General features: G+C 41.4%; 1 protein-coding gene and 1 long non-coding RNA gene across 4 annotated transcripts; one reads left to right on the forward strand and one right to left on the reverse strand.

Annotated features, from left to right (window-relative positions):
* The first annotated feature begins 1,260 nt into the window (after positions 1–1,260).
* Positions 1,261–23,402, forward strand: ocrl (OCRL inositol polyphosphate-5-phosphatase). 3 transcript variants are annotated; one of them, XM_086023326.1, is made up of 24 exons: positions 1,262–1,732; positions 3,507–3,586; positions 6,962–7,053; positions 7,270–7,308; positions 7,629–7,742; positions 9,576–9,773; positions 9,856–10,096; positions 10,186–10,359; positions 11,107–11,208; positions 11,307–11,421; positions 11,480–11,596; positions 11,672–11,853; positions 12,065–12,176; positions 12,284–12,393; positions 12,596–12,731; positions 13,801–13,911; positions 14,573–14,738; positions 15,198–15,433; positions 15,986–16,009; positions 18,376–18,495; positions 18,682–18,766; positions 21,230–21,357; positions 21,483–21,594; positions 21,723–23,402. In XM_086023326.1, exons 1-24 carry the CDS (start codon positions 1,691–1,693, stop codon positions 21,845–21,847), a joined length of 2,961 nt encoding a protein of 986 aa, XP_085879452.1. In that variant the 5' UTR covers positions 1,262–1,690; the 3' UTR covers positions 21,848–23,402. The 3 variants fall into 3 exon arrangements, with proteins under 3 accessions (XP_085879453.1, XP_085879452.1, XP_085879454.1); XM_086023327.1 differs by lacking the exon at positions 7,270–7,308 and having other exon boundaries at positions 1,261–1,732; XM_086023328.1 differs by lacking the exon at positions 15,986–16,009.
* On the reverse strand, positions 11,984–13,424 carry LOC147151457 (uncharacterized). The gene is made up of 3 exons (XR_015085677.1): positions 13,325–13,424; positions 13,025–13,242; positions 11,984–12,205 (listed from the first exon to the last, which is right to left on the reverse strand). It is a non-coding gene; the product is annotated as an uncharacterized LOC147151457 (long non-coding RNA).
* Positions 23,403–25,310: the final 1,908 nt, after the last annotated feature.

The raw sequence follows: 25,310 nt of genomic DNA on the forward strand, positions 1-25,310 counted from the left end.
TTGTAACACAGGATTTAAAAATGAGGCCTGCGGAGACCACTGTGGTCCTCTGACTCCCTCAAGTGGTACAAGTAAGATTGCAGGCATAAAATCTGCGTTTATCTGATGGCATTTGATGGACTAATTAGTAATCATTTTAAATGAGAATTTAATCACATGTAGGCTATACATGACGTCAATGTTTTTACGTAGAATAGTTCAGTTTGTGAGAGAACTGGAAGAGTGTTTATTAATAGTTCACTTAATATTTAAGCACATTCAGTCGTACGATAATTAAAGAAAAACGACACATTCATAAATCTTGATCCTGACTGATTTTACTTAAGCATTTCTATAAAGGTCATCATGTATAAATTGTAAGTATAACTGAGTTAAAGCACAATGACAGTCAAGCACAAGTAGTCACAAGGTATTTTCATTCCCACTGACAAAAGAAAAAAAAATCTGGAAAATATGCTGCCAGCAACCTTATGGCGCACGAACCAGAAAGGAAGTTTATGGTTTTTAACTATTTTTCTTATAAAATTTTAAAAAGTCCAAATCCTCTGCTATTTAGTCAAATATTAATAGATTGTGACTGATCAACTGAAAACACGATCAACATTTCTGGCTATTTTCTGACATTGTGCTAATCATGCAGTCATTCCCGAATTTGAAAATATGTTGGAAGTCGGGACCCAATCTGAAATGATCCTCTGTGGCCCAACAAAACCTTAAATCACAACTTCGAGCAGTACATGAGACACGAGCAATAATTCCCACAAAGCCAATTTACATGGTGTGAGTTTGTTGAACATTAGATCTACTCTGCTGCCATGAACAATGTTAAAATGAATTTAATTGTTTTAATGGTTGTAAAAGTGGCACGTGGGTGTAGGTTAATAAGAGGTGGGATAAATTCAGGATTGCAATTGCCTGATTCTCCTTCCCTTTTATGGCGCCAGTGACCCTTTTCATAGCTAAAAGGTGTTTGGCTTCGAACAAAATGTGCGCTGTCCTGAATTGTGTAACTCATATAGATGTTAATACTATGAAATAAAAGCTTGACTTTTGAACTTCTGTTTCATATTCAGCTTTAGATCTGAAACCCAAATGTCTTCAGCGCACAACAAAAACAAAGGAATTTACCTTGTATTCCCAATACTTTTGGGGGGGACTGTAATTGTACAGGTAGTTGAGGCATAGTGTCATAGGAGGGCAGTAAAAGGCCATACAGCCTTTAAACTACCGGATATAAAAACGAGGAAGAAGAAGAACGCAGCCTCCTGAACAAAGAGGTCGCTAACTGCGCTTCAAGTGCGATATGAGGCCCAGCTGCGAGCGAGGGAGGAAGAAACAGAAGCAGCAGACTGAGTCCATTCCTCAACTCTCTACAGACACCCAACTTGCTTCAACATCTGTTGTCAAATATGAGCTGTGGTGTGTAGCTAGAAGAAAACACAATACCGGAATTTTATCGTTATCCGACGAGGGGCTCATCTTAAATTCGAAGGTTTGTTGAATGTCCGAAGCCATTCCCTGGATACATCGGCGACCAACCACTGAGCTGCTTTCACCCGGAAGGCCGCCGCCGCCGCCACCTCCGCCGCACCGGGCGGGGATTTAACTTTTTCCCTCCCGGACGCATGGACGGAGCCGACGACTAGCCTCCTAGGAGCCCCGAGGTAAAACTTGTCTCTGTTTGGTAAGAATGGATTCCTCCTTGGGGATTGGAAGCGAGGAGTGCTTGGCAATATCCTTTTAAAAAAACGAGAAATGAAGAAGAAAAAGCCTTTAATTCAATCATTGTTTAGGTAGCTTGCTTGCTAGCATAGCATGTACTCACTGACTATGTAAAGTTATCATTAGGATACTTGAACAATATGGGAGTTTCTTTTCATACAATACTAATTCATTCATCGCCTGTATCTGTCATTTGTTCCACCAGGGGGCTGTCAACCAAAACAATGATAAAATAATGCGATTTGATGACGTGCTTATCAATACTTACCGTGCGCATTAGCTTGGGCTGATTGTCAATTGTTAAATAATTTTAACCAGAAACGCTAATAGGATGTGACACTAGTGCAGAAATGTGTCGGCCTAACGCCCAAGTAATTATTATGGTTTTTGACGACATGACCGCCGGATACACCCGACATGCGACGGTTCTCGGTTACGAATGGCGTAGGAATACGTCAGCACGCTGGGTTACCGCCGTACTTAATATTTTCTATTTGTTTGTTTTATATTTAAGAGGTTGAATTGTTTGATCCACCTTGATTTACTGTAATTATAAAATACAGAGGTTACAAACGGTTCGATATTGGGTTGTCATGATCGAAAATCGCTTACCGGTTACCACATAATTTTCAGATGATCGGTGTAGGCTGAAAAAGATTGCATTTTTAAATTTCATTAATTTCTAAAGTCAATAATCCAATAATTTAGTTCTTTGCGTGATATGAACCACTGGTGATTTACAGCCATATACAAAGGATACCCTTTTCCCCCAAATTAAAAAAAAATAAAATAAATTGAGACCATTTGGCTGTAATCTTCTTTTTCTTCTTTATTGCGCTGTAGAGGTATTGGCTAGGGACTCAGTATCGGCAGATAGTGAAAATCTATTGACCTGGACTCGGATTCTGGTGCAAAAAAATGTGATCGGGACATCCCTAGGTCGCAATGAACAAGTTTGTGCAGCGCCTGTTACTTCCTGTTCTTCCCTTGGACTGTTTTCAAATTTATGGCCCGTAAGTGTTTTTCATATAAATGTTTGCTGTAATAATGACCAAGTTGTGCAATTAACTATTTTGCAAGGAAATGTAAGAGAATATGTGGTCATGCAGCACACAAAGTCACTCTCAGTTAGTGCAGTACTTAATATTTACTGTTATGACATTTTTGAGGTGCAGCACTATACTGTACAAAAACAATACATATAAAAATGTAATCAAAGAGCATGTACAGGAATGAACCGAATTTATGAAGTGTGATTTAGTCACGCACACAGGAATGTATTTTGTGACTTTAAATGGCGTGGCCTAGCAAGCGCCTCACCTGTAGTCCTCTCACTCGACGTTCACGCTGCGTGAGGAAAAACACATTTAAGTGAGAGTTCAGTGTCGATGTCTGATGTAACTGTCCCAAACATTTGTGGTCTACTCTTATTATTTTCTTTTCATTGTTTTGAATGAGAGCCCCCGGTGCTAAGAAATCTCCTTCGTTTTAATAATAACATGCTATGCTTTGGTTTTTTGGATTATCTCTTACTAACCAGTTTATTTACTGATTTACTGTTCTACCAACGTCACTGTTTATGTCTACATTTCCCATTCATTTTTCAAAAGCATGGCTTGTTGCTACAAATTATCACAGCAACACTGCATTCCCAACCTAGAAGACACGGTTTCTTTCAAAATGCACCAAAAAATAAGGAAATTACTCAGGGTATCTACAGATAGACACAGATAGATAGTTTTTTCCATGTTGAGATTCAATAATTCCTTGATTGTGCTGCTCACACTGTAAGAGGTCTGGAACTGAGGGCTGGTCAGAAGGAGCCCAGGCTGCTGTCACTAATTGAACGTGGTGGACAGTTTGTGTAAGTACTTTATGGATTAGAAAATCATGATAAAAGAGATGTTAAGCCACCCACGCTTTATTTGATGACTGGTCAATTTTTAAGATGAAATTTCCTATACATCAGTTTTCTCTAACGGTTATTCTCATGACGGGTGTGTGGACCCATTTGACTTTGGGTGAGAGGCGAGGTATACCCTGGAGTGGTCACCAGCCAATCACAGGGTGCATAATAGACAGCATTTCAACAACAACCCTTAACACTTGGGGACAATCTAAAGTTTTCAGTGAACCTACGATGCACGATTTTCAACTGGGAGAACCATTTTGAACGAGGAGAACATGCCAACTCCACAGGGATTTGAACCCAGGCTCTCACAATTTTCTATTTAGATCAATTAAATTTGGAATATGTTACAGAGTCCCAAATCAAACTTCTGGGACACCATCTTGGAGAAAAAAATAACCTCATTCTTTAAATGTGATGTAACATGGGCTTGTATATTCAATATTTAGGTGCTGGTGCTCTTCAAAGCGCAAATGTCTGTATGTGGAATAGCTCCTCCACCCAACTTTGTGGTGTGTCTGCTCTTATGTTCAGTGATTCAACTCTGCATTTTTTTTAACACGTTTACCAGTGAGCCAGTACTACAAAGGAGATGGAAAAGTTTATGCATTTGCGAGACAACTTCATCATGGCAACAACGAAATGCCAATGGTTGAAGCTCTCTCACTGTCTCTCTCACTGTCTCCCCACTCGGCACCTTTCGAGCGAGGCACCGCCGTCGGCCGCTCGTGCCATGACGCTGCGGTCACAGGATTGAGAAACTCGAGCCGTGGGAAAAATCCTCATCCTGGTAGTTCTTAGTATCTGATTAGGTTTGCATAACCTCCATTTTGCTGCATCTGCATCATAAACTAACAATAAAGGCTTTCTCTTCTATACATGATCACGCTTTCTGTGCAGCACTTTGTTTAAGTTGTGGTAGTCTCTGTGGTCTATAAACAAAGATGAGTTGTGAGTTGAGTATCTCAGGAAAGCCGTGCACGTCTATGTACACAGACGTGCATGCACTATGAAACTGCAAATGGTTCATTAAATCAGATATGGATCCTTTGATTGCTTTGCCGACACTTGAACAACTGGAGCAATTAGAAGGGTAATATGTCATTTACGCTAAATGAGTATACTTTGAATAGTTTGATGTTGTCATTGTGATTGTTGTGTGTTAGCTTAGCGACCGGAAGTTAGCACGCGGCGAGACCCCAAATGCGCGAATGGCTCCCTAATTTATTCAGAATTGATTATCCTTGCAATTATTGCAATGATAAGTAATTGGATTAAAAAAAAATGTATTAACCACCAGCAGAATGTGCATGTGAAGTGCAGTTATTGTTGTCCATTTGCATTCACAATCCTCCTGTTCCATATTCCAGTATATTATCTGACTTTGAGTGTGTGTGGATTTAAAAGGTGAGGTCTGGTGAATGATGTGGGAGTCAGCATATGACATTGTAGAGTTGGCTGTTGTGGACTCAGGTTAGCGACTAGCTGCATGTAAACTGGCTAACAGGAATCCCGTCTGCATGCTGTGTCATATTACGCATTTATTTTGCTGCCATTTGTTCAATAAAACGATTGAAAGTGCAGCAGCAGCTATGCCTATCCTTGACCACTTGTGGGGGCATTGCAATACATTCTAACTAGCGGTGGTAGGCTATATTAAGAGTCTGGGCAGATGGGAATGGAAACAAACCAGGACATAGAAAATGACCAAATATAAAGTTACAGCGTGAAACATCGCTCACTTGACAGAACCTCAACTAATACTCAGTTATCCACATGATTACTGGCAATCTTGTCGTACTACCATGAAAGTGAAATGGATTCCACCCGGGTCTTGTTTTAAAATTGTCCACTTCACCGTAACTTGCGATAGTCTTTAAGTTTTGTCATGACAACCTGCAGCGTTGAGCTTTCCGAGTTAAAGAGTTGTTCGCTTGCGCTGTTGACTTTGTGTTACAGTATGTGCACGTTATTGAGAAGCCAGCAGGTTGTCTTGTTCTAGGGTGAGGCACAAAACTATTAGTTCGCGCCAGCTACCAGCTTCCTCCACTCATTATCTGGAATTCCTGAAGTCTGTAATGGAACTCACATGGGAACACAAGCTTTATGCTCGGCTAACTATTAGAAGGACAAACAGACCCGTTGGGCTTTCATTCTCACTGTTGCCTGTGATTGTATGAAACATACTAAAAATACATAATGACACAAGAAGAAAGTTGAGTGAATTTTAGTACCCTTGTAAACAACACAACTTGAAAGTCTCATTTGATTTTGTTTTTAGACTCACTGAGCATGGTTCAGTTGTCCTCATACAAATTCTGCACAATTTGCAGATTCCTCATAGCGCAGAACAGTGGGCAATGGTTAGCGCATCTGCCTCGCCCTTGTGAGGTTCAGGGTTTCAAACTAGACCGTCATCCCGAATGCATTCATGTTAGGTTTATTGTCTATTAGTGTGCTGAGATTGGCTGGGGACCACTCCACAGGGTATTCCACCTCTCGCCCAAAGTCACCTGGGATCTTTTAGCCTCGCAATCGTGCATATTGCATACAGCAGCATTTTCACTTTTGTTTTCCACATAGACGTCAGCTTTACAGATGCCACATCAGCTGTTCGGGCACTGTGAGTTATGACATCTTGCGTTTCACTTGTTAGTATCAGATGTCATAGTAAAAAGCGTGGTCTAATGGCACACTGCCTTATTTGTATTCAAGTCTTCTACTAGAGGTGAGGCATTTATTTATTGACATGAACAACCTACCAGGTGATTAATGAAGAGGGCCATTCTGAGGAAATACTATAATGTCAAATATCACCTTTTGAATGTCTGCAGCAATTATGTATCTTTCTCTAAATTGCATTAGCATAGAGAATCAATTAGCATGTTATATTTATCTTAAGGAAAAGTATAGTCCAGCAGTGCCCAAAACGATAGTGAGATAATAGAAGCAGGAAGTACACAGAGGGCATATCACACGGTCGTCATGTTGAAACTTTTGAGGGGCTAATTATGACCCCCACCTACTTTATTATATTGATTAAAGCACTTGGACAATAAATTACACGATAAGACATCCTTGCATGTGTGCATAATCATTTAATTCATATTTTTTGGGATAACTTTATGGATTAACCAAATATAAACAGACACCTCTACTTCTGCATCACCGAGAGTGCTGTGCATGTAACTGACTTGCCATCATAAGGGAATGAAAACTCACCTCAGCGGCTGTGTATACATGATCTACAATTGAATTTGAATATTCAGAAATCATGCAAACAATTAAGGATGTTGGTATTAAGCGTGAGTGTGTTCTGTTGCCATGCAGACTCGGTGTGTTGGCAACCCCTGATGCTGTCGTGGCTCGTCCAGTGGCCCAGCTCTCCATACCCATTAATGGGAAATTTGAAATTGTAAAAGGTATGTGGCTTTATTGTTCTGCATAGACAAAACTGAGTGGTTGATGATTGAGCTAACGTGAGCAGGGTGTCAAAATTGCATGTTTTGTTTTGTATATCAATTCCGAAAATCAATACACAACAGGAAGATGTCTTACTTTTTTAGACTAGCTACACCCACAAATGACCTTTGGCCTGCATGCCAACATTGTGTAAGCTAATTTGTCTGTCACTGCAGAGGGCGAGGAGGCTCTTCTCATTGACTTCTCCCTAGTGTGTGAGTACTTTTAAACTATTTTTGGCTCATAAAACCCCAAACTATCTTTTTTTTTTTTTTCTTATTTGCAAGGCTGCCAGTGGGAACATAAGCAAGCTGAATGGAATTTATTCCAACTTGACCAAACAGCTTTTTTTTTTTTTTGAGTAGTGTTTACATCTTTATTTAGTAGCAGTCACGGGTCATGAGTTTCCCGGGCTCTCTGAAAGAATTCTGAATGGGCTGACTGTGGAATCACGTTGCTTTGTTTTCAAGACAGTCTGCATTTCTTATGGCAATTCTAAAGGTGTCCCGTGTATGTGTTGCCCAACTGCCTTTAGCTGGACTCAAGATACGAATAAAAGGAGAAAAAGCCCCAGAACTTTTGTTAGAACTCCAGGATGATGAGCGCACGCAGACTTTCCTCACCCAGGTGATAAGCGCTCAACAACAAGGTAGGTCAGCATGTGCGTGAAGCAGTTGGATGAGTTTTATTTTTTTTTAGCTAATTATTTAATTAACTAACATATATTGACTGAGTGTGGATTTATGATTTCCTTTTTTTTGCTTCCAAAATGCCATTGCACTTGCTTGGAAACCTATTGGCCAATATAGAGTAGGAGTGCTGTTGAACCGATAGCATATGGGCCTTTTACGAAGAATGTTTAAATCCGGCCTGCCATTCAGTTCTTATACAAACCTTCATAGTAACTATTATATTTAAAAAAAGAAAGAAAGAAGAAACCCACAACCGCTCATGATATATAATTGTAAACGTTGGATCGTAGCATTATAGATATTTTTTTTTTTTTTTTGTTGTGTTTTTAAAATTGTCACTGGAATACATTTTCTCATGCATTTTGACTGATGGATGAATGGCTAGGTTGCATAGATTGCTACATTTCTGAACAATGTATGAAATAAGTGTATCACTAATGATCTAGTCTAGTGGCTCATTTAACTGACTTATGTAGGAGGTTAGGGTTTATATCGCATTTTAATACAATAATTCTGCAGTTTTCTGGTGTCTACTGTATATGTGTTAGTATCATTAGTTTTGTTTTAATCTATAGCTTTCACTATCTTGTATTATTGCTGTTTTGTGTTATTTGTCCAATGCTTTGTTTCAGCTGCAGCTGTTGTGAAATGCGCTATATAATTAAAGTTGTGTTGTATGTGTACAGGCGATGATAAATATAGTATGCTACAGGCGCTTATGCACAGCAAACATTTTGAGGCACATAATATTGATGATAATGTATAGTAAAGACTGCATGGATTTTTACATTGTAATATTATTCGTAATTAACAGTTATTCTACAAACCCAACTCCAATGAAGTTGGGACGTTGTGCTACACACAAAAAAAGATTTGCAAATCATGTTCAACCTACAGTATATTTAATTGATTACACTGCAAAGACAAGTTATTTAATGTTCAACCTGATAAACGTTACTGTTTTGAGCAAATAATCATTAACTTAGAATTTTATGGCTATTTACCCTGCGATTGGCTTGTACGTGGAGGCAAAGGGTGTAGCTATCCTCTTGCTCAAAGACAGACATGCTCCAGTTAGAGGACACTCTGGCCATAGTAAAATGGATGGCTAGATAGTTAATATTTTACATTATTAACTTGCAATTGTTATTTGCTTCAGTAGCTCCCGCTCATTACCACAATTTGGATTTGCCAGTGGATTGCACTAGGCTGAAGTTAAGTAAATATAATGTGTTCAAGATAGTAACTTTCTGAGCAGTAGGAAAATGAGTTGTACAAACATTCAGGAAGATGTGATGACTCGTGCGCAGTTCAAATGATGACAGTTGTCTATTTCCTCCAATGAATGAATCAGCATTGCTAGGCAGAGTGACAACCTTGATTTCAGTTTGTACTTCTTTTGTTTGCACTTGTGCACAACTGCACTACATCATACTATAAATCTCTTTGACTCACCCTATTAAGCTACATGAGGAATCTTGGAACTATGTAAATATGACACAATGTACTACAGCAATAGTAAACACAGTTTTATTATCTGAGACTCTGTACCAAAGTTATAAACATGGAAAGCAGACTTTAGAGTGTATCTTAATATTAACAGTTTAAATGGCTCATCCTGTTTCTCTTTACCGTTATTTGCTCTCATTCAAACATTAGTAGTACTGTATATTAGTAAAACAAGATCAAGCTCAAGACAAATACTGGGAAGGTGTGCCTCCAGGATATGTAAATATGACTGAGTCATCACATCAGACTCACTTTTGCACATTTTGTTTCCTGTCCTCCAGTTCAGTTGAATCCCACCAAGGCCGGTGCAATGGATCCCCTTGCACAAATATCTCAAAGGGGAGGTCGAGTCCCGGTCCCGCCTCATAGAGGACACCAGACTGCCAATTGTGTGGACTCTGGAGTCAACATTCCTACTTTGACTAGCACACTACCTCCTGCCCTCAACAGCAACACACCTATGCATCACACTAATGCAGGTAATAAATGTTTTAAAACATCCAGTAACTTGTCATTGAAATGATCCAATAACACTATCTACATATGCATCTGATGTTTCAGCCCAGTCTTTGGCCTCAGATTTCGGCTTTGAGGACAACTTCAATCACACTTTGAAAGTGGAGGAGAAAAAGAACCACCAGAACAGGATAGTGGCCTCGAGGGATCCTCCTCCTGTTCCTCCTCTTCCTCCCCGCAAAGCCTCCTCCACTCCAACTTATCAGCTGCCCCCTGCCCCAATCCCTAAAGAGAGAGCCGTCTCCTCTCAAGCCAAAGACAACTCCACTGGTATCACCAGACCAGAGTGAGTTACCCTACTTTTGTAGATTGTGAAAGATGCCCAAATCATTCAATTGCCTTTTAGTTTGAGATTTTGTTTTTGAATTCGTGCAGTGGTTTTAGGTCGAGCTTCGATCGGGCTGACAGGTCTCCGTCCTGGTGTGAGAGCCCCACCACAAACACCATGAGACAGGCCATGTTCTCCACCCAGGCAGGACAGAGAGAATACCTCATCAAACACCGCCTGGGAAAGAAGGAAAACGAATATGTGGACATCCAGAACTTTAGGTAGAAAAGCTTCCTTTCTACGTGATAATTTGCAGGATACAGAACCTCTGAGGTCAAACCCATTGTATTTTGGGACACTGGGCGAGATTCCCCAGAGGAAATATTGGAAATTTAGTTAATCTATTCCATGTCAAACTGTGGCCATCTGAAAATGTGTATTGACTGTATAGATCCAAATCTTGATGTATTGAGGTTAGGTTATGTAACATTAAAACAGTTCTTAACTGTCATGTTAACTGTTAAAAACATACCTGATGTATACTAAAACGAAAATCAAATTAAAGCAGTTGGAGGGGATTTTTTTTTTCGAGAAAATTTGGGTTGAATTCTGAAGTGTGCAACTTAATGTGCATTTGACCGTAAAGCTGTGCAGTTTTCGAATCGTGTTCTGCATCCAAGAATTTTTTTGCGTGTGTAGATAAAACAACAGCCAGTTTTATCTGTAACAGGCTTAAATTGTAACCGTATTTGAGTTGTCAACCTGGGCCCAAAATTCATCTCCATCTTCAATTTTGACAGTATGTTTTTTGTCCATTTTTTTTGGTTGAAAGATTGAGCAACTATACTGTAATTGTACTATTGCCAACTTTTGTATTGAAATGCATGAAAAACCCAGACGATGCGCTTTAGGATACTACATGGCTATCTATGAGCATTACTTTCTTATTTACAAAACACAGGTTGACGACTTCTTTCTGCCACCACTTTCCCTAAAGTGCACATGAATGCTCCCTGTTGTTTCTGCAGGTTTTTCAGTGGTACATGGAATGTGAACGGGCAGTCTCCGGACAGCAGCCTTGAGTCGTGGCTCTCTTGTGACGGAGAACCTCCTGATATGTACGCCGTGGGGTCAGTGATGATTGTTAATTTGACTCTCTCACAACCACGCTACACGTGCGTCTCACTGTCGTTCTTGCTCAGTGTACATACAATTTGATTGATTGTAGTTTTCAAGAGTTGGACCTGAGCACTGAGGCGTTTTTCTACATGGACTCTTCCAAGGAGCAACAGTGGGTGGAGGCAGTTGAGAGAGGCCTACACCCTAAAGCGCAGTACAAGAGGGTGAGTGGATGAGCATATTTGATCATGTTTCCTTCATTAACGTGCATATTTTTGACAGGTTCGCATCATTAGACTGGTGGGGATGATGCTGGTGGTCTACGTCAATAAGATACACAAGAAACATGTAACAGAAGTAGCTGCAGAACATGTCGGCACCGGAATTATGGGGAAAATGGTTCGTTGGGACCAACTTGCGCATTTCAGGATTGTTGTTCTTGTGTAGCTCAAATCGACATTTTGCCTTGTACAGGGGAACAAAGGAGGTGTGGCAGTGAGGTTCGTGTTCCACAACACCAGCTTCTGCATCGTCAACTCGCATCTCGCGGCGCACGTCGAGGACTTTGAGCGTCGCAACCAGGACTATAAAGACATTTGTGCCCGCATGACCTTCCACCTACTGGATCACCCCCCTCTTAGTATCCACAAGCACGAGTTCGTTCTCAGCCTTTAATAGCCAGAGTGCATGTGCTTCTTATTTCGCGCTATTTAGATTTGTTTGTTATTCTTACAATTTTTTTTTTTAATCACAATTCAGTCATAATAAAAAAGCATAAGCTTTGCAGACAGCATGTAAATACATTTTTATTTCATGTTGTTGTTGTTGTTGTTGTTACTTGACTGATTTGGCCTTTGTGTGTTGTAGTGTGGTAATCTGGTTCGGCGATTTAAACTATCGTCTCTTCATGTACGATGCGGCTGAGGTGAAGCATCTCATTTCCCAGAATGAGCTGAAGAAGCTTCAAGAGTTTGATCAGGTGAGGTATCCATCAATGCCAACTATCACCTGTGAAAAGGATTTTTAGGATTATTGAGACACGAGAATAAACTGTCATCATTTTTGTTTGAACTCTTTGGTACACAGCTAAACATTCAGCGGCAGACCAAACGAGCCTTTACTGACTTCATAGAAGGAGAGATCAACTTCATCCCAACTTATAAATACGATTCCAAAACAGACAGATGGGACTCAAGGTAAAACGCTTTTTACGTAAGTAAGGTTTACAGAAGTTTTCCAGGATATACCAAGCACAGTTCCAACACATTTTTAGTTCTTTTTCTGATGCGACCTGGTCAGCAAAGCAGCCATTTCCCGTCGCTATCGGTGCAGAGATACAGAGTCAGCTTGTCTGTATGGGTCTGCAGTCCCTAAAAGCCTTTCCCTCTTTTCCGCTAGCGGGAAGTGTCGCGTTCCAGCATGGTGTGACAGGATCCTGTGGCGGGGCAACAATGTCAAGCAGCTGAAGTATCGCAGTCACATGGAGCTGCAAACGAGTGACCACAAACCGGTCAGCTCCATCTTCAAGATAGGGGTGAGAAGTGGACCAATTAAGACTTCTTTCGCATTTCAGGAAAAGAAGGGGAAAAAACACAACAAATTTAACAAGCTAAAGAGTCCAGTTGACTCAATCCAACCATGACCTAGATAACTAACAATCCATACTAACAAATCAGGGGGGCAGGGGGCGGAATGCAATTTTAGCAAGCACATTCGTATTTTGAACTTTGCTAGTCAATCTGGTGACCGGCCCTTATGTTATTTGGCTAATGCTAAATGCTTTCTTGGTTGACAGTTCAACACCTGTAAACAAGTCAATGAACTCACCATTATCCAACCTTTTTTGCTTGGTCCCGGCAGCTATTGGAGGCTGGTTTGTCTTTTACCTTGTGTCGGTCCAGTCCCACATTGTAACATTGGAAATATGCCTCCAGAAAAGCGCAGTTTACGTTGGGTCTAACTGGCGCAGTAGGACTACATTTCCCATGATTCTTTGACATTAAAGTAGAAAGTACTTCTAGTTCTGGCATGATGAAAACAGACTCCTGGTAGCGATTAGATGCGGGTGAGAATAAGAACGCAAACATGAATGTGAAACAAAATAGGAAAGAATTTAACGTGGTTTACCTCTCGGTCCCAAAGACGCAATGATATTATCCCACATTGTAACATTGGAAACATACAGCCAGAAATGCACAGCTGACCGCAGCATTAGGCTAGTAGGAATACTTTTCCCATGATTCTTAGACACAGAAGCAGGAAGTAGTCGTAGTTCCGCTATGAGGGTGTAATAGGAAGGAATTTGAATAAAAGACGACAAACTGAAAAGCTGACATCCGTCCATACTTGGGGCTACCTCGTTACAAGGCGCACTGTTGATTGTTGAGAAAATGAAAGGATTTTATGTACACCTTATCGTCTGAAAATTATGGTACAGTATTTATACACTATAATGAATGTTATCATAGTGGCATAATACGCAAAAAGCCAAGCAATAAATCTTGCGTTGAGGATAATCACAGTGTGTTGGGTCATACTGATGACTTACTTACAGTTGTGAAATGTGTTCAGTTTTTTCAGGATTTCCCTTGTTTGTGCAACAGGTGAAGGTGGTCAATGAGCAGCGCCACAAAAAGGTATTTGAGGAGATTGTCCGTGCCATGGACAGAATGGAGAACGATTTCCTCCCCTCTGTGTCTCTGAGCAGGAGCGAAGTAAGTAAATCTCTCTCACAAATGATTGTCAGTCACTCTATCCATTTATTTTTATGAGCAGCTTGAACAGGGTGTCCGTTTGCTGCGCAACATACCTCAATATCTCCTCATGGGCCTTCAAGCATTCTCAGGCCAAAAAAGAGCCCTATAATCCCACCAGCATGCTCTAGGCAAGGTCGACCCTGGTGTAACCTACTGGTTGATTTGTGACTGAAATACCTCCCGTTAGAGGCGGAGGCATCTAGCTGGCTTCCATATCAAGTGCCCGAACCCGTTCAGCCCACTGGCAAAGAAGCTTAGACTAAGGCTGGCTATTCTTTGGAGAAATCCCATTTGAGCTGCTCTTGTTTTTTTGTCATACATTCCTTCAGTTAATACCCAAAACTCATGAACATGAGGGAGGCTGGGAAGTGCCAACTGAAAACAACAGAGTCCAGGCGTAGGATAGAATGCAACTTTTTCTAGTTGGTACAGCTCTACCTCATTGACTGGATCTGGAGGTTACTTCCAATGGACCTCGAACTTGTTTTTTCATCAACTGGGTCACCACTGCTGCCCCTGTTTTCCCAGCCACATTAATAGTTTCATTCAGTTCTTTCCAGGATATAGTCAGTTTCACAGTATTTAATGTTAATGCTTTCTTTCCATTTTTCACCCACAGTTTACGTTTAAGAATGTGAAGTTCCGGCAGCTCGAGAGGGAGCGCTTGCTCATCAAGAACGACGGGCAGGTCCCTTGCCACTTCGCCTTCATTCCCAAACTCAATGACTCGCAGTACTGCAAGTCGTGGCTGCGTGCCGAGCCCAGCGAGGGATTCTTGGAACCGAGTAATTTCTCAGCATTCCATGTCCATCTTAGAACGCTTTCGATAATCATGTAATATTTGGAGTATCTTAAATCTGTTTGGCCACAACATTAATACCACTTAAAGGGACAGTTTGCGGGGTTGTAAAACTGCAGGCAAGATTTGAATATAGTTTCACTTTACTAACTCCGCTCCCGTCTTGGTAGCAGGCAAAGGTTTTCATTCAACTTCTGTCTTGTGTCACAGTACATGCAAGTGTCCCGTGGTTGTTGTATACTGTACGTACACCACTTTTCATTTAGGGCACGGGTGTCAAAATCGAGGCCCGCGTATCATGTTAAGTGGCCCACAAATTATCCTTGACTTCAGTTCAAAACTAGCCATGAATATGAAAATGATGAAAACAAGTTTGACACTCATAATTTAGGGTATGGAGTATATTTTTCTCAGCAATAAATGAAGAATGTTTTCTTGTGAGCAGGTGAGACCCTGGAGATCTACCTGGAGGTTTACGTGAGTAAAGACTCCGTAACGCTGCTCAACTCAGGCGAGGATTGCATCGAGGACATCCTAGTGCTCCACCTGGACCGAGGCAAGGACTACTTCATCACCATCTCCGGCAACTACCTGCCCAGTTGCTTCGGCACCTCGCTGGAGACCCTGTGCAGAATGAAGAAGCCCATCCGGGAGATCCCCATCACCAAACTCATCGACTTGGTAAGGGGAACATGAATTGCAGTGGAAACTTGAGATTAGTTGACAAAGAGGCTTTGACACAGCTTAGTTGATATACTGTGAAACATAACATAGCTTAGATTCGATTGTCAGTCTTGGTACTGAGGCCCCTGCAAGCAGAACGAGGACATGTGAGGGCTTGTTCACTCGCTCTGGGTGAACTCGGTCACACAATGAGTCTAATTTTAAAGACCATGAAATGCTTCGGCGTGTATTTAAGTGAATAAGGAAGTAGCAATGATATAGGAAACAAGTAAGTGAGAGAACTAATTTAGGTGATAGGTCCTACTTTGCTATTTTGGATCAGCTCTAAAATAGCACAGCTATCACTCCTTTATTTCCCCCCTGTTTCCAATTTTCCTACATTTGTGTGGATGCAATGATTTATGCTGACTTTCATCAATCAATTTTCTTTTCTGATTCTGATGCTTGGTGCCATCTTCTTTCTTCTTTTTCTTCCTTTCATCACCTCTCCTTGCCTTGATCATTCCTTTCCAACTCTGCATTCTGGCTGTGGGCTGACTTCTTTCTCAGGGGGAGGACACCTTCACAGAGAAGGTAAAACATTATGACGGATATTTGCTGAATTGCAGGACATAAATGATGGGAATTTGATTAGGGAAAGAAAATAATTTGATGGAAGAATAAATGTGTAAAGGTTGTTGGGTAGTGCACCCCTATCTCTTGTCATTTGAATTCGTATTAGTCTAAAGGCATAGATAGACCAATCCGACGTTGGCCAACAGTGACAGACGCTTACCCCCTGTGCCGTCGGGCCGTCTGTCGGCACGTAACACTGGAAAAATACACCGCAACAACAGACAGCGACGCTGACCATTAAAGTACCTTCTGCACATGTGTGAGATGTAATACCCTTCCATACCATCAATGGCGGTAGTCACTTTTTCTCATTAGAACAATCCAACCGGAAAGCTATTCGCCAGGGGCGGATTATAAAAACGTAAACAATGCATTCAGCTATATTCTTGAATCTTCTATGAACTCCATGCGAAGTAAACCCTCACGTTCTTGACTATGGTGAAATACTTAAATTGTCAACCCTCACTCTTGTACTTGTAAGAAGATTAAGGCAGCGAGGGCGTGCTTACTGTTTATCCGCATTTGTCACTTCCCGTTGGTGCTCCGAGCGCTGATTTGCTAGCTAACAGCCAATCAGACTGACCAAATGTCACGAATCGCGACGCCGATTCAACATGTGTTAACGCCCACCAGACACTTCCTTATGGGTTACGACACTACGACGGTGGTCCCTACAGTAATCAGCAGCGCTGCGAAGTCCATCCCTGGGTCGGACCCTCCAGCCCGGCCAGATGCCATTTTTGGGGTGAAGGGGTGGGGGGTGACAAATTTTAAAAAAGTGGCTCGACTAAGCATGGCCGTAAGTGGATTTTGCGTGTGACGTGTTCGCGAGGCGGCCAAATTTCATCTCAGCCTACTCGGTGGAAGGCTTCTTTTTAGACTTCATTCAAAACAACTTGTGTCCGGGAGTATATTCAAGCTGCGCGCAGCACTCAAGTATGGCACATCATGCACTTTCCTACTTCCAGAAATACGGCGTAGCAAAACTGCTGTGTAGTGGTTTGCTGGCATGCTTTTATTTTGAAGGCCGGAAAGTGTGAAGAAGGGGACGTGTCGAAAATAAGTAACTTGAATGCTTGCAGACTTGTACAAATAATTATACAATACGACAAAACCAACCCCAGGGCTCGCAATGGAAGTACAGTACAGTACACGCAGCTGGATTGTTGTCTTTCATAACTTAATAACTTGGAGAAGTCTCGGAGCGCAGCTTCTTTTTATTGCGTAAACGGCATTCATTCACAGATGAGTTGAATCACTGATAACACTTGAAATTATATCACTCCACGCATGTCGCGGTGAGGAAATCACAGGGCGAATACCTACGCCTGGAAAAGTAGGTCCATACACTACATGGGTAAGTATGTGAGTAAGTGGCGCGTTTGAAGCGTGTCCACAGCGTGTTTGAATAGTAAGTTAGCCAGCTAATTGTCTTTAAATGAACCTCTTCCGTTAGCATCTCTCCCGCGGGGGCACCGTGCACGTTTTTTTTTGTTTTTTTGGGGGGGGCGGAGGTCGGAACGGAGTGGGGGCCGACAATGTTTATGAATTTGGCCGGGGGGGTCGCGGCCGGAAGGGTAGCCGGGTCGCGGCCGGATGAAAAAAGGGTCAAGTGCTCTGCTAATCAGACGGCGCATTCAGACGCCACGACGCTTCAGGACCTCCGACGTCGGTTTGGTCTATCTAGGCTTTAATATATCAGCATTTAGCAGGCTGTTACAAGAGGGCCACGGTGTGTCCCAACCATTTTTGAGCCAAGGCACATACTTTACATTGGAAAAATCTCACAGTTTACCACCAAGCCAAAATGACCACAAAAAATGTATGTCTTGACGGTAAAAGTCACTCGAACTACGAACACAACCGCATGGCTTAATGCTGATGCTGACAGCCTCATAACATCTGTTATGAGGCTATAACTCTTTAAGCAACGGATTGAACGGCTCAGCCACACATGTAGACAGACAATGGTACTCAGTACTCTTTATCCTCTGCAAAGAATGACTAATATTAGTTTGGTGTCGTACTGAGCTGATAGGTGATTCATCTCAATGGACAGTATATGCATGCGTCTGTCTTATATTGCCACAAGGCAGGCGAAAAGAGCTGCGCAATGGCTCCTCAAGTGATTCTTTGTGACAAAAACTGATTAATGCATATAAAGATGCATTATATAGAGTGGATCATTTTGAGACCAATGAAGTGTAATTGGATAATTTCATGCAACGCACTTGAAGATCTCTTACAACACACTGTGCCGTGGCACAGTGGCTGGGAATTACCGGTCTCGTGTGCAAGTGTAACTGTGCCTTTGCTGCTCACAGGAAAAGTCCAAGGTGAATTTCTTGTTGGCCGATGGCGCAAGCACAGAGGACAAACCCCTAAAGATCCCTAAGGAGGTGTGGATTCTGGTCAATCACCTCTTCACCAAGGCTTGTGATCAGGTGATATGTTGGGCTATACATAAACACCCTTCATTTTAAGACAAAGCGATCACTTAAGAAGACGGTTGTACAGCACACATTTACAGTATGCTACAATGGAACTTCTCATTCTGTAACATCGACTGGGTATACATGTGAATATGACTTTTGAGTAATCGTTCCCTGTGTGTTGCATCCATCTCTCAGGAGGACCTGTTCCAAACGCCGGGATTAAAGGAGGAACTGCAGAGCATCATTGACAGTCTGGATACCAGCATTCCAGATGCCATCCGTATCCTCATTCATGAAGCCAGTTCTTCACTCTACTACAATAACAAACAGCAGATTAACAAGTCTGACTTGTTTGAATTGAAAATAACCTTAAACGCGGTCCTTTATAGGTAGTAGAACCTTGTGATTTCTTTCATCCAGGCAGAGAAGAAAATGATGAATGAAATATGAATATAAAAGGAAAGCCAATTTTACTGGTGGGTCTTGTTACTACCATTCTCGCAACTCAAAATATTTCTCTCAAATTATCTTTCCTTATTGAAAGTAATAGAAATGCCATTAATTAAACAAGAAAAATGCAACATGTTTTTTTAACAAGAATAATAGCACTTTATGATATTTTACTTTATAAAAATATACTCTATTAAATTTTCCTCCAGCATGATGAATTCATTGTGTGGCGCAGTATAACATAGATATATGCATATACCATACATGAAGTAGACTGCCATAACTCCTAAGAAGCTGCGCTAATATTGGTCATTTTTCACATAGGATAAACAATATGTGACTACGTATTGTTATATAGTCTGTCTACATGTGTTGGTGCACCATTTATGTTCAAATATCATTTGCTTAAAGGGTTATAACACTGCAACCTGACTAGGGCTGCACGATATTGGGGAAAAAATGACATTGCAATTTTGGGGGGTTTGCGATATATATAGCGATATTAAAAATTGAAGAATTTTCACCAGATGACTTGAATAGATTTGTTTAGGAATGATTTGGTTAACTCACCATGACATCATTGTAGGCGGCACGGTGTTCGACTGGTTAGCACGATCGCCTCACAGTTCAGAGGTCGTGGGTTCGATCCCGGCTCCGGCCTCCCTGTGTGGAGTTTGCATGTTCTCCCCGTGCCTGCGTGGGTTTTCTCCGGGTACTCCGGTTTCCTCCCACATTCCAAAAACATGCATGGTAAGTTGATTGGATACTCTAAATTGCCCCTAGGTGTGATTGTGAGTGCGGATGTTTGTCTCTGTGTGCCCTGTGATTGGCTGGCAACCAATTCAGGGTGTCCCCCGCCTACTGCCCAAAGACAGCTGGGATAGGCTCCAGCACGCCCCGCGACCCTTGTGAGGATAAGCGGTATGGATGGATGGATGGACATCATTGTATTCGTATAATTTTGTTTAATCCAGACAAAGGGGGTTCATCTGTGAATGATGATTGCTGTGTATAAAAGGGATCACGGAGGCCATGTCTCTGTAACATAATACATTATGTAACATATTTCACACTTCAATGTAAACAGCAGTAAAATATATATTTTAAACAAAAAAATAAAAGAGCAGGTGCACTAGTCTTTTGAGTCATTTCAAAAAATAAATAAAAAAGACCTCTAAAGCAGCAGCAGAGTTATAAACATCTTTAAACTAAACTATGAAATATTAAAAAAATAAAAAGCAAGTGTACTAGTGCCCGAGTTGTTCACAAAAATATAACATTAAGATAAAAAACCTTTGTGAAACTGCAGCAAAGTTATAAACAAATTAGAACAAAAATATTAAAAATTAAAGAGCAGGTGCATTAGCCCCCTGAGTTGTTCACAAAAATATAACAATAACTAAAACAGTCTGTAAAACATATTGCATCCGTGATTTGTTGGTGCTGTTTGGACTTCTTATCATAAGGAGTTATGCTGGCAAAGGTGTCTGTAATTGTTTTTTGAGTAGATGAAGTTTCACCACTTTGTTAGTTTGAAGTGGTCATACAGGGCCTTGTGATGGCGATTACAGCAACGCACATCGCAATCGTGATGTTCAAACGACATATCGTGCAGGCCTAAACCACTGCTATTCATTAACCTGTTTATGGGATTTTGTTTTGTGCATTAGCATTACGCTAGCAAAATTTCCTTCGGAAAAGGTAACATGCTTGTTTTAACAATTATAATTCACTTTGTTTACTCTGACAGTGAACGGGAACTGGGAGAAGTGATAAACATCTTGAAGCCTCTTTTTTTTTTTTTTTTTTAAGAATTGTTCACTATTTGCGAAACTTCTGCTGGTTGTGAAGTGAGTTACCATCAAGCGCTCATATCGAATTAAATTTGAACGTCAAAGCAAAAAAATCAGTTGAGCGACTGTGAAATGTAGTCCAGTGATTTCTTGAGGTTAGATTTCTTATATATTTGAATGAGTGCCCTGTAAAGGGTTGTGATTTCTACCCCAAAAATCTGGTTGATGGTCAACTTCTTTACCTTTCCTTTTTAAATGATTTGATGTCATCTCTCATAGTCACGATTCAAGAAACAGAAGAAAGTTGGATCCATCCTTCCACCCATCTAACATTTTCCATCCAGTTGTAATTTGTGAGGGAGAGTAATGTAGTTTTAGCAGGATTATTTTATCACAATGTGAAGAACCCTTAGTGGAATATTTATGTTCATATATGGCATTTAATCTGGATCCCTCCTATACTGTCCACTTTCTTGTTCCTCCTTAACACTGTCATCAAGCCGGTTGCAACCACTCCGTGGCTGAGGCACTGTTGATCTTCTTAGAGGCCTTGCCCGAGCCGGTCGTGTGCTACGAACTCTACCAACGATGTCTGGACTGTGCCCACGACAGCCGTCTCTGCAAACAGGTGACCATCAACCCTCAATGTTCTTCCTGCTGTTTTAGACATCCTCGATTTGTGTAGCTTAGCATGAAAGAAACATTTCACTTTGATGCAATGGATAGTCATACATGTATTTTTCTGATTTTCAGTTGATCTCCCAGCTGCCCCGTGCCCACCGTAATGTGTTCCGCTACTTGATGGGTTTCCTGAAGGAGCTGCTCAAGCATGCAAACAACAACAACCTCACAGCCAGCCTCATTGGTAAAACATAATTCTGTAAAGATTGAGGGGAAATGAAAGGCAGTTAGATTTCTTTTTTTTTTTTTTTTTTTTAATCGCTCAGCCCTACACTTTCTTCATACAATATTTTTTCTCTCTCTCCTTGCCAGCCACCCTCTTTGCCAGCCTCCTCATCCGACCGCCTCCCAGTATGGCAGGCCGACAGACATCACATGACCGTCAGAAAGCAATTGACTTTGTCTTGGGCTTCCTCATGGCAGGAGATGAAGAGTAACTTGCCTCCCGTCCGGACTTCCTCCACAGTGTCTCCATAGGAGTCCAAGACAGTTGTGCAGCGCAAGTGATCCTGCGTTCATTTTTCATCTGATGGAAAGCATTCACAAACTCTCACCTGTAGAGATCCCAAATGCCTTTTTATGGGGACCTCCATTAGATGTTAAACACTTTCACCAAGTTGTCCTTCTCTCGATTGCCATTGTCTGGATTTACAAGCACTTTGGAGAGGTGTGAATGATGCTATGCACTTTTTGATGACTTAAAGGACCTTGTGCCTCCAGACCAGACATGTCCTTGTTCTAACAGACCCAAAATGGACACCCCCAAAAGAAATCCTATCTGCATGTTAAAACACTATATGGCTCATTATGCTAGCATACCTCTCACAGAAGTCAAAAATTAAGTTCACCTGTAAAGGTTACAGCGCTTTTTAGGTTCAACCTGAAATTTCAGCCTCAAGATGAATATTACAAACTTGTTTTGTGTGTACTCTATGTATATTTTGACCACCTTATTCTGGATAAGGCACACCAAATCAACTGCTTTAGTTGAAGGGGCCCATGTTCTGATACCTGCTACAACTATATGGTGTGCTTAAGATGTTATTTAAATGTTTGCTTTTCAACAAAGTGGGTTGAAGTTTTAAATAGAAATATCCATTGTCATATGACATTTCGTCATGTATGTTTGCGGTAATCTTGGGAGAATTTTGAGAGCCTTACATCAAGTTTGTCCTGTTCCTCTGGAGTTGCAAAGCAAGTCTTTAAATTGATGCGTCATCTTCCTGCTCAAAGGCAGCAGTGCATCTTCGTGTCCTCAAAGCTGTAAATAGCAACTGTTTACCTTTTGATGTGGCATCTGTTATCATTGGCTGTCACGAAAGTGGTACTATCTACCTGTGTGTATTTGATTAACGCTTACATTTCCTACTTGTGATTCATATTTTGAACTTTGTTTCACACTGTTTTCCTTGTACTGTAACTCCTCGTGGCAAAAGTGACAGCATATTCGGGTGCAAAGTTCACGTGATGCCTACCAGTGTGCTGTAGTTAATAGACCAATCACACCACGGGTAGTTGAACAGTGCATTTTGGAGATAGCATTGAATTGGTCATTCCATTCAGTGCATTAGTTTTGCTTTGTCCTGTGATGCTTCGGCTTAATTGTGAACACATGATGTTACTGCTGACAATCATGCATGTAGGCTTGAAATTGCTCTTTTTTGTTGTTGTTGTTGTTGTTGTCTGCAGAGTCCTCTGTTCATGCAGAGTTGCAGCTGGGACGAAGTGTCTCGGCTTGGGAGGGACATATTCCATCACCAATCTTTTAATGTTCTGTAATCGTGCTTTACGAATCCAACTTTGGAAAAAACCTCTGACTCAAGTCTTGTCGTATGCCAGTTAATTATGTGTATTTATGGGCATTTATTGTGTAGACACGTTGTCATCATCAGCTCCCTAATGAAGGTACTCAAAACAACAATTTATGTTAATCTTTTCAGCGTATTTGGTACTTTTTAATTTATTTAACAAATAAACATAATTTAAATAACATTTTATGTTCTAAATTGAAGTGCCACTTTTGATATTTTGGAAATGAACTTGGCTCTAGTTGTTCACCAGTGAGACCCGTCATCACTGTGCTTCCTTCTCATTGCAGGTTTACAGCCTAGCTCCCCCAACCCGGGGCCTTCCTATTTGTTTGGGCTGCCCGGCTTCAGCCTATCAAAAGCCATGGCTGGACTCAACAGATTACATGCCACATGCTGTATGAGGAGTGGAGTTGCCCGGTAAGTGTCTGTCTTGAGTTAAAACGAAAATTGTAGAAAACATTTTCATGTGCGCATTTAAATTATTCCCAATCTCATGCATTTAAAAAAAATAAAATAAAATAAAATTGCAAATGAAATGTCAACTGAGCTTCTAATATTACTGCATCAGTGCACTTACAGCACTAGGTGGCAGTATTGCCTAGCGTCTCCCACTCGGCTGTTGATTCGTCATCCATCTCTCCCATCAAGTCAAGAACCTTCTCTGGGGCAGTGATGAAATTTGGACAACAGCTCGATTGATGAAGAACCGGCAATGTTTGGATTTGAACCCATTCCTCCTAAAAGACTGAAGCCGCAATCAAGAGACTTTGACCGCTCGGCAAAACTACCTGCAGTCGTTTACCTGGGAATGGAAGTTTGTTGAAAAATTGAAATTTTGGGGGCAACTGATTTGGAGGATGGTTTGCACACTAACATCCAGATTAGTGCTGTACTTTCTAGCCTTGTTCAAAACATGATAAAGCCTGTTTGGATCAGAGGCGAACTGGCTTGAAAGACAATCAGAACAGTCCAGTTGCAGTTGGGTCGGGACCTAATGCTTGTTAAGTGGTGAGAGGACCGAACGAATGGTTGGAATTCAGTTGCAGAGTGGGGCAGCGGAAGCGTGCTGAGCCCATAACCCGGAGGTCCCAGAGGCCTCATACGCTATGGCAGCAAGTGGTCAATAAAATTGTCTTTTTTGTCCATTGACAAAAGTTCATCAACCAAGAATATCACCTTAGTTGCCTGCAAAATGGCAGTGGTGGGATTTGAACCCACACCTCCTGAGAGACTGGAGCCTAAGTTCTGCGCCTTTGACTGCTCGGCCATACTACCTGCAAGAGAAGGTCTTGCTGGAAGTTTCTTGGGGAAGAAAATTACATTTACACTGGATTGCACAACAAAATCCAGGTTTGTGCTGTTCTACCGAGCCATAACGTGATAAAGCCTGCTCAGATCAGATCAGATCAGAGCTGAAATGGCTTCAAAGACACCCAGACCAATCTTGTTGCAATTTGGTCAGGACATAATGCTTGTTCAGCGACGAGAGGACAGAACAAACTGGTGGCGCTCAACTGCAGAGTGGTGCAGCCATAGCGTGCAGTGTCCATAACCCAGAGGTCGAAAATTGAAATAATCGTCTGCTCTTTGGGACCTAGTTGTGTATTTAGTGTAACACCATGAATTCTTTTTGTAAGCCAGAGGACAAAATACAAAAAAAAAAAAAATAGCTCAATTTTGTGTCAGAAAGACGACTTCATTTCACTCAAGAACATTGTCTGGGGGACCGACAAATTTCAGACAACAGCTCTATTGATAGAGAACTAGCAGCGGTGGGGTTTGAACCAACACCTCTAGAGACAGGGGAGCCTTAACCCAGCACCTTTGGCCGCTCGGCCACACTACAAGGATTGAGAACCCTGGGAATGGAAGTTTGTTGGAAAATTGAAGACGTTTTGGACCTGATTTTGTGGTTTGCAGTTACTGCAATTGGGTCGGGATCTAATGCTTCTTAAGTGGTTAGAGTACCGAACGAAGTGTTTGAGTTCAGCAGCGGAAGCGTGCTGGGCCCATAACCCAGAGGTCGATGGATTGAAACCATCCTCTGCTATCCGGCCCCTGGTTGTTTTTTTGTGGTGCACTATTTATA

This window comes from Filicampus tigris, chromosome 2 (assembly GCF_054856515.1).
Source record: "Filicampus tigris isolate MCC_2025a chromosome 2, RoL_Ftig_1.0, whole genome shotgun sequence".
Taxonomy (NCBI): Eukaryota; Metazoa; Chordata; class Actinopteri; order Syngnathiformes; family Syngnathidae; genus Filicampus; species Filicampus tigris.

Coding starts and splice junctions, on each gene's coding strand:
- ocrl (XM_086023326.1), top strand. CDS start 1,691: ATGGATTCCTCCTTGGGGATTGGAAGCGAGGAGTGCTTGGCA. Junction 10,097..10,185: donor ACTGGTATCACCAGACCAGA/GTGAGTTACCCT, acceptor GAATTCGTGCAG/TGGTTTTAGGTCGAGCTTCG. Junction 21,358..21,482: donor ACAGCCGTCTCTGCAAACAG/GTGACCATCAAC, acceptor TCTGATTTTCAG/TTGATCTCCCAGCTGCCCCG.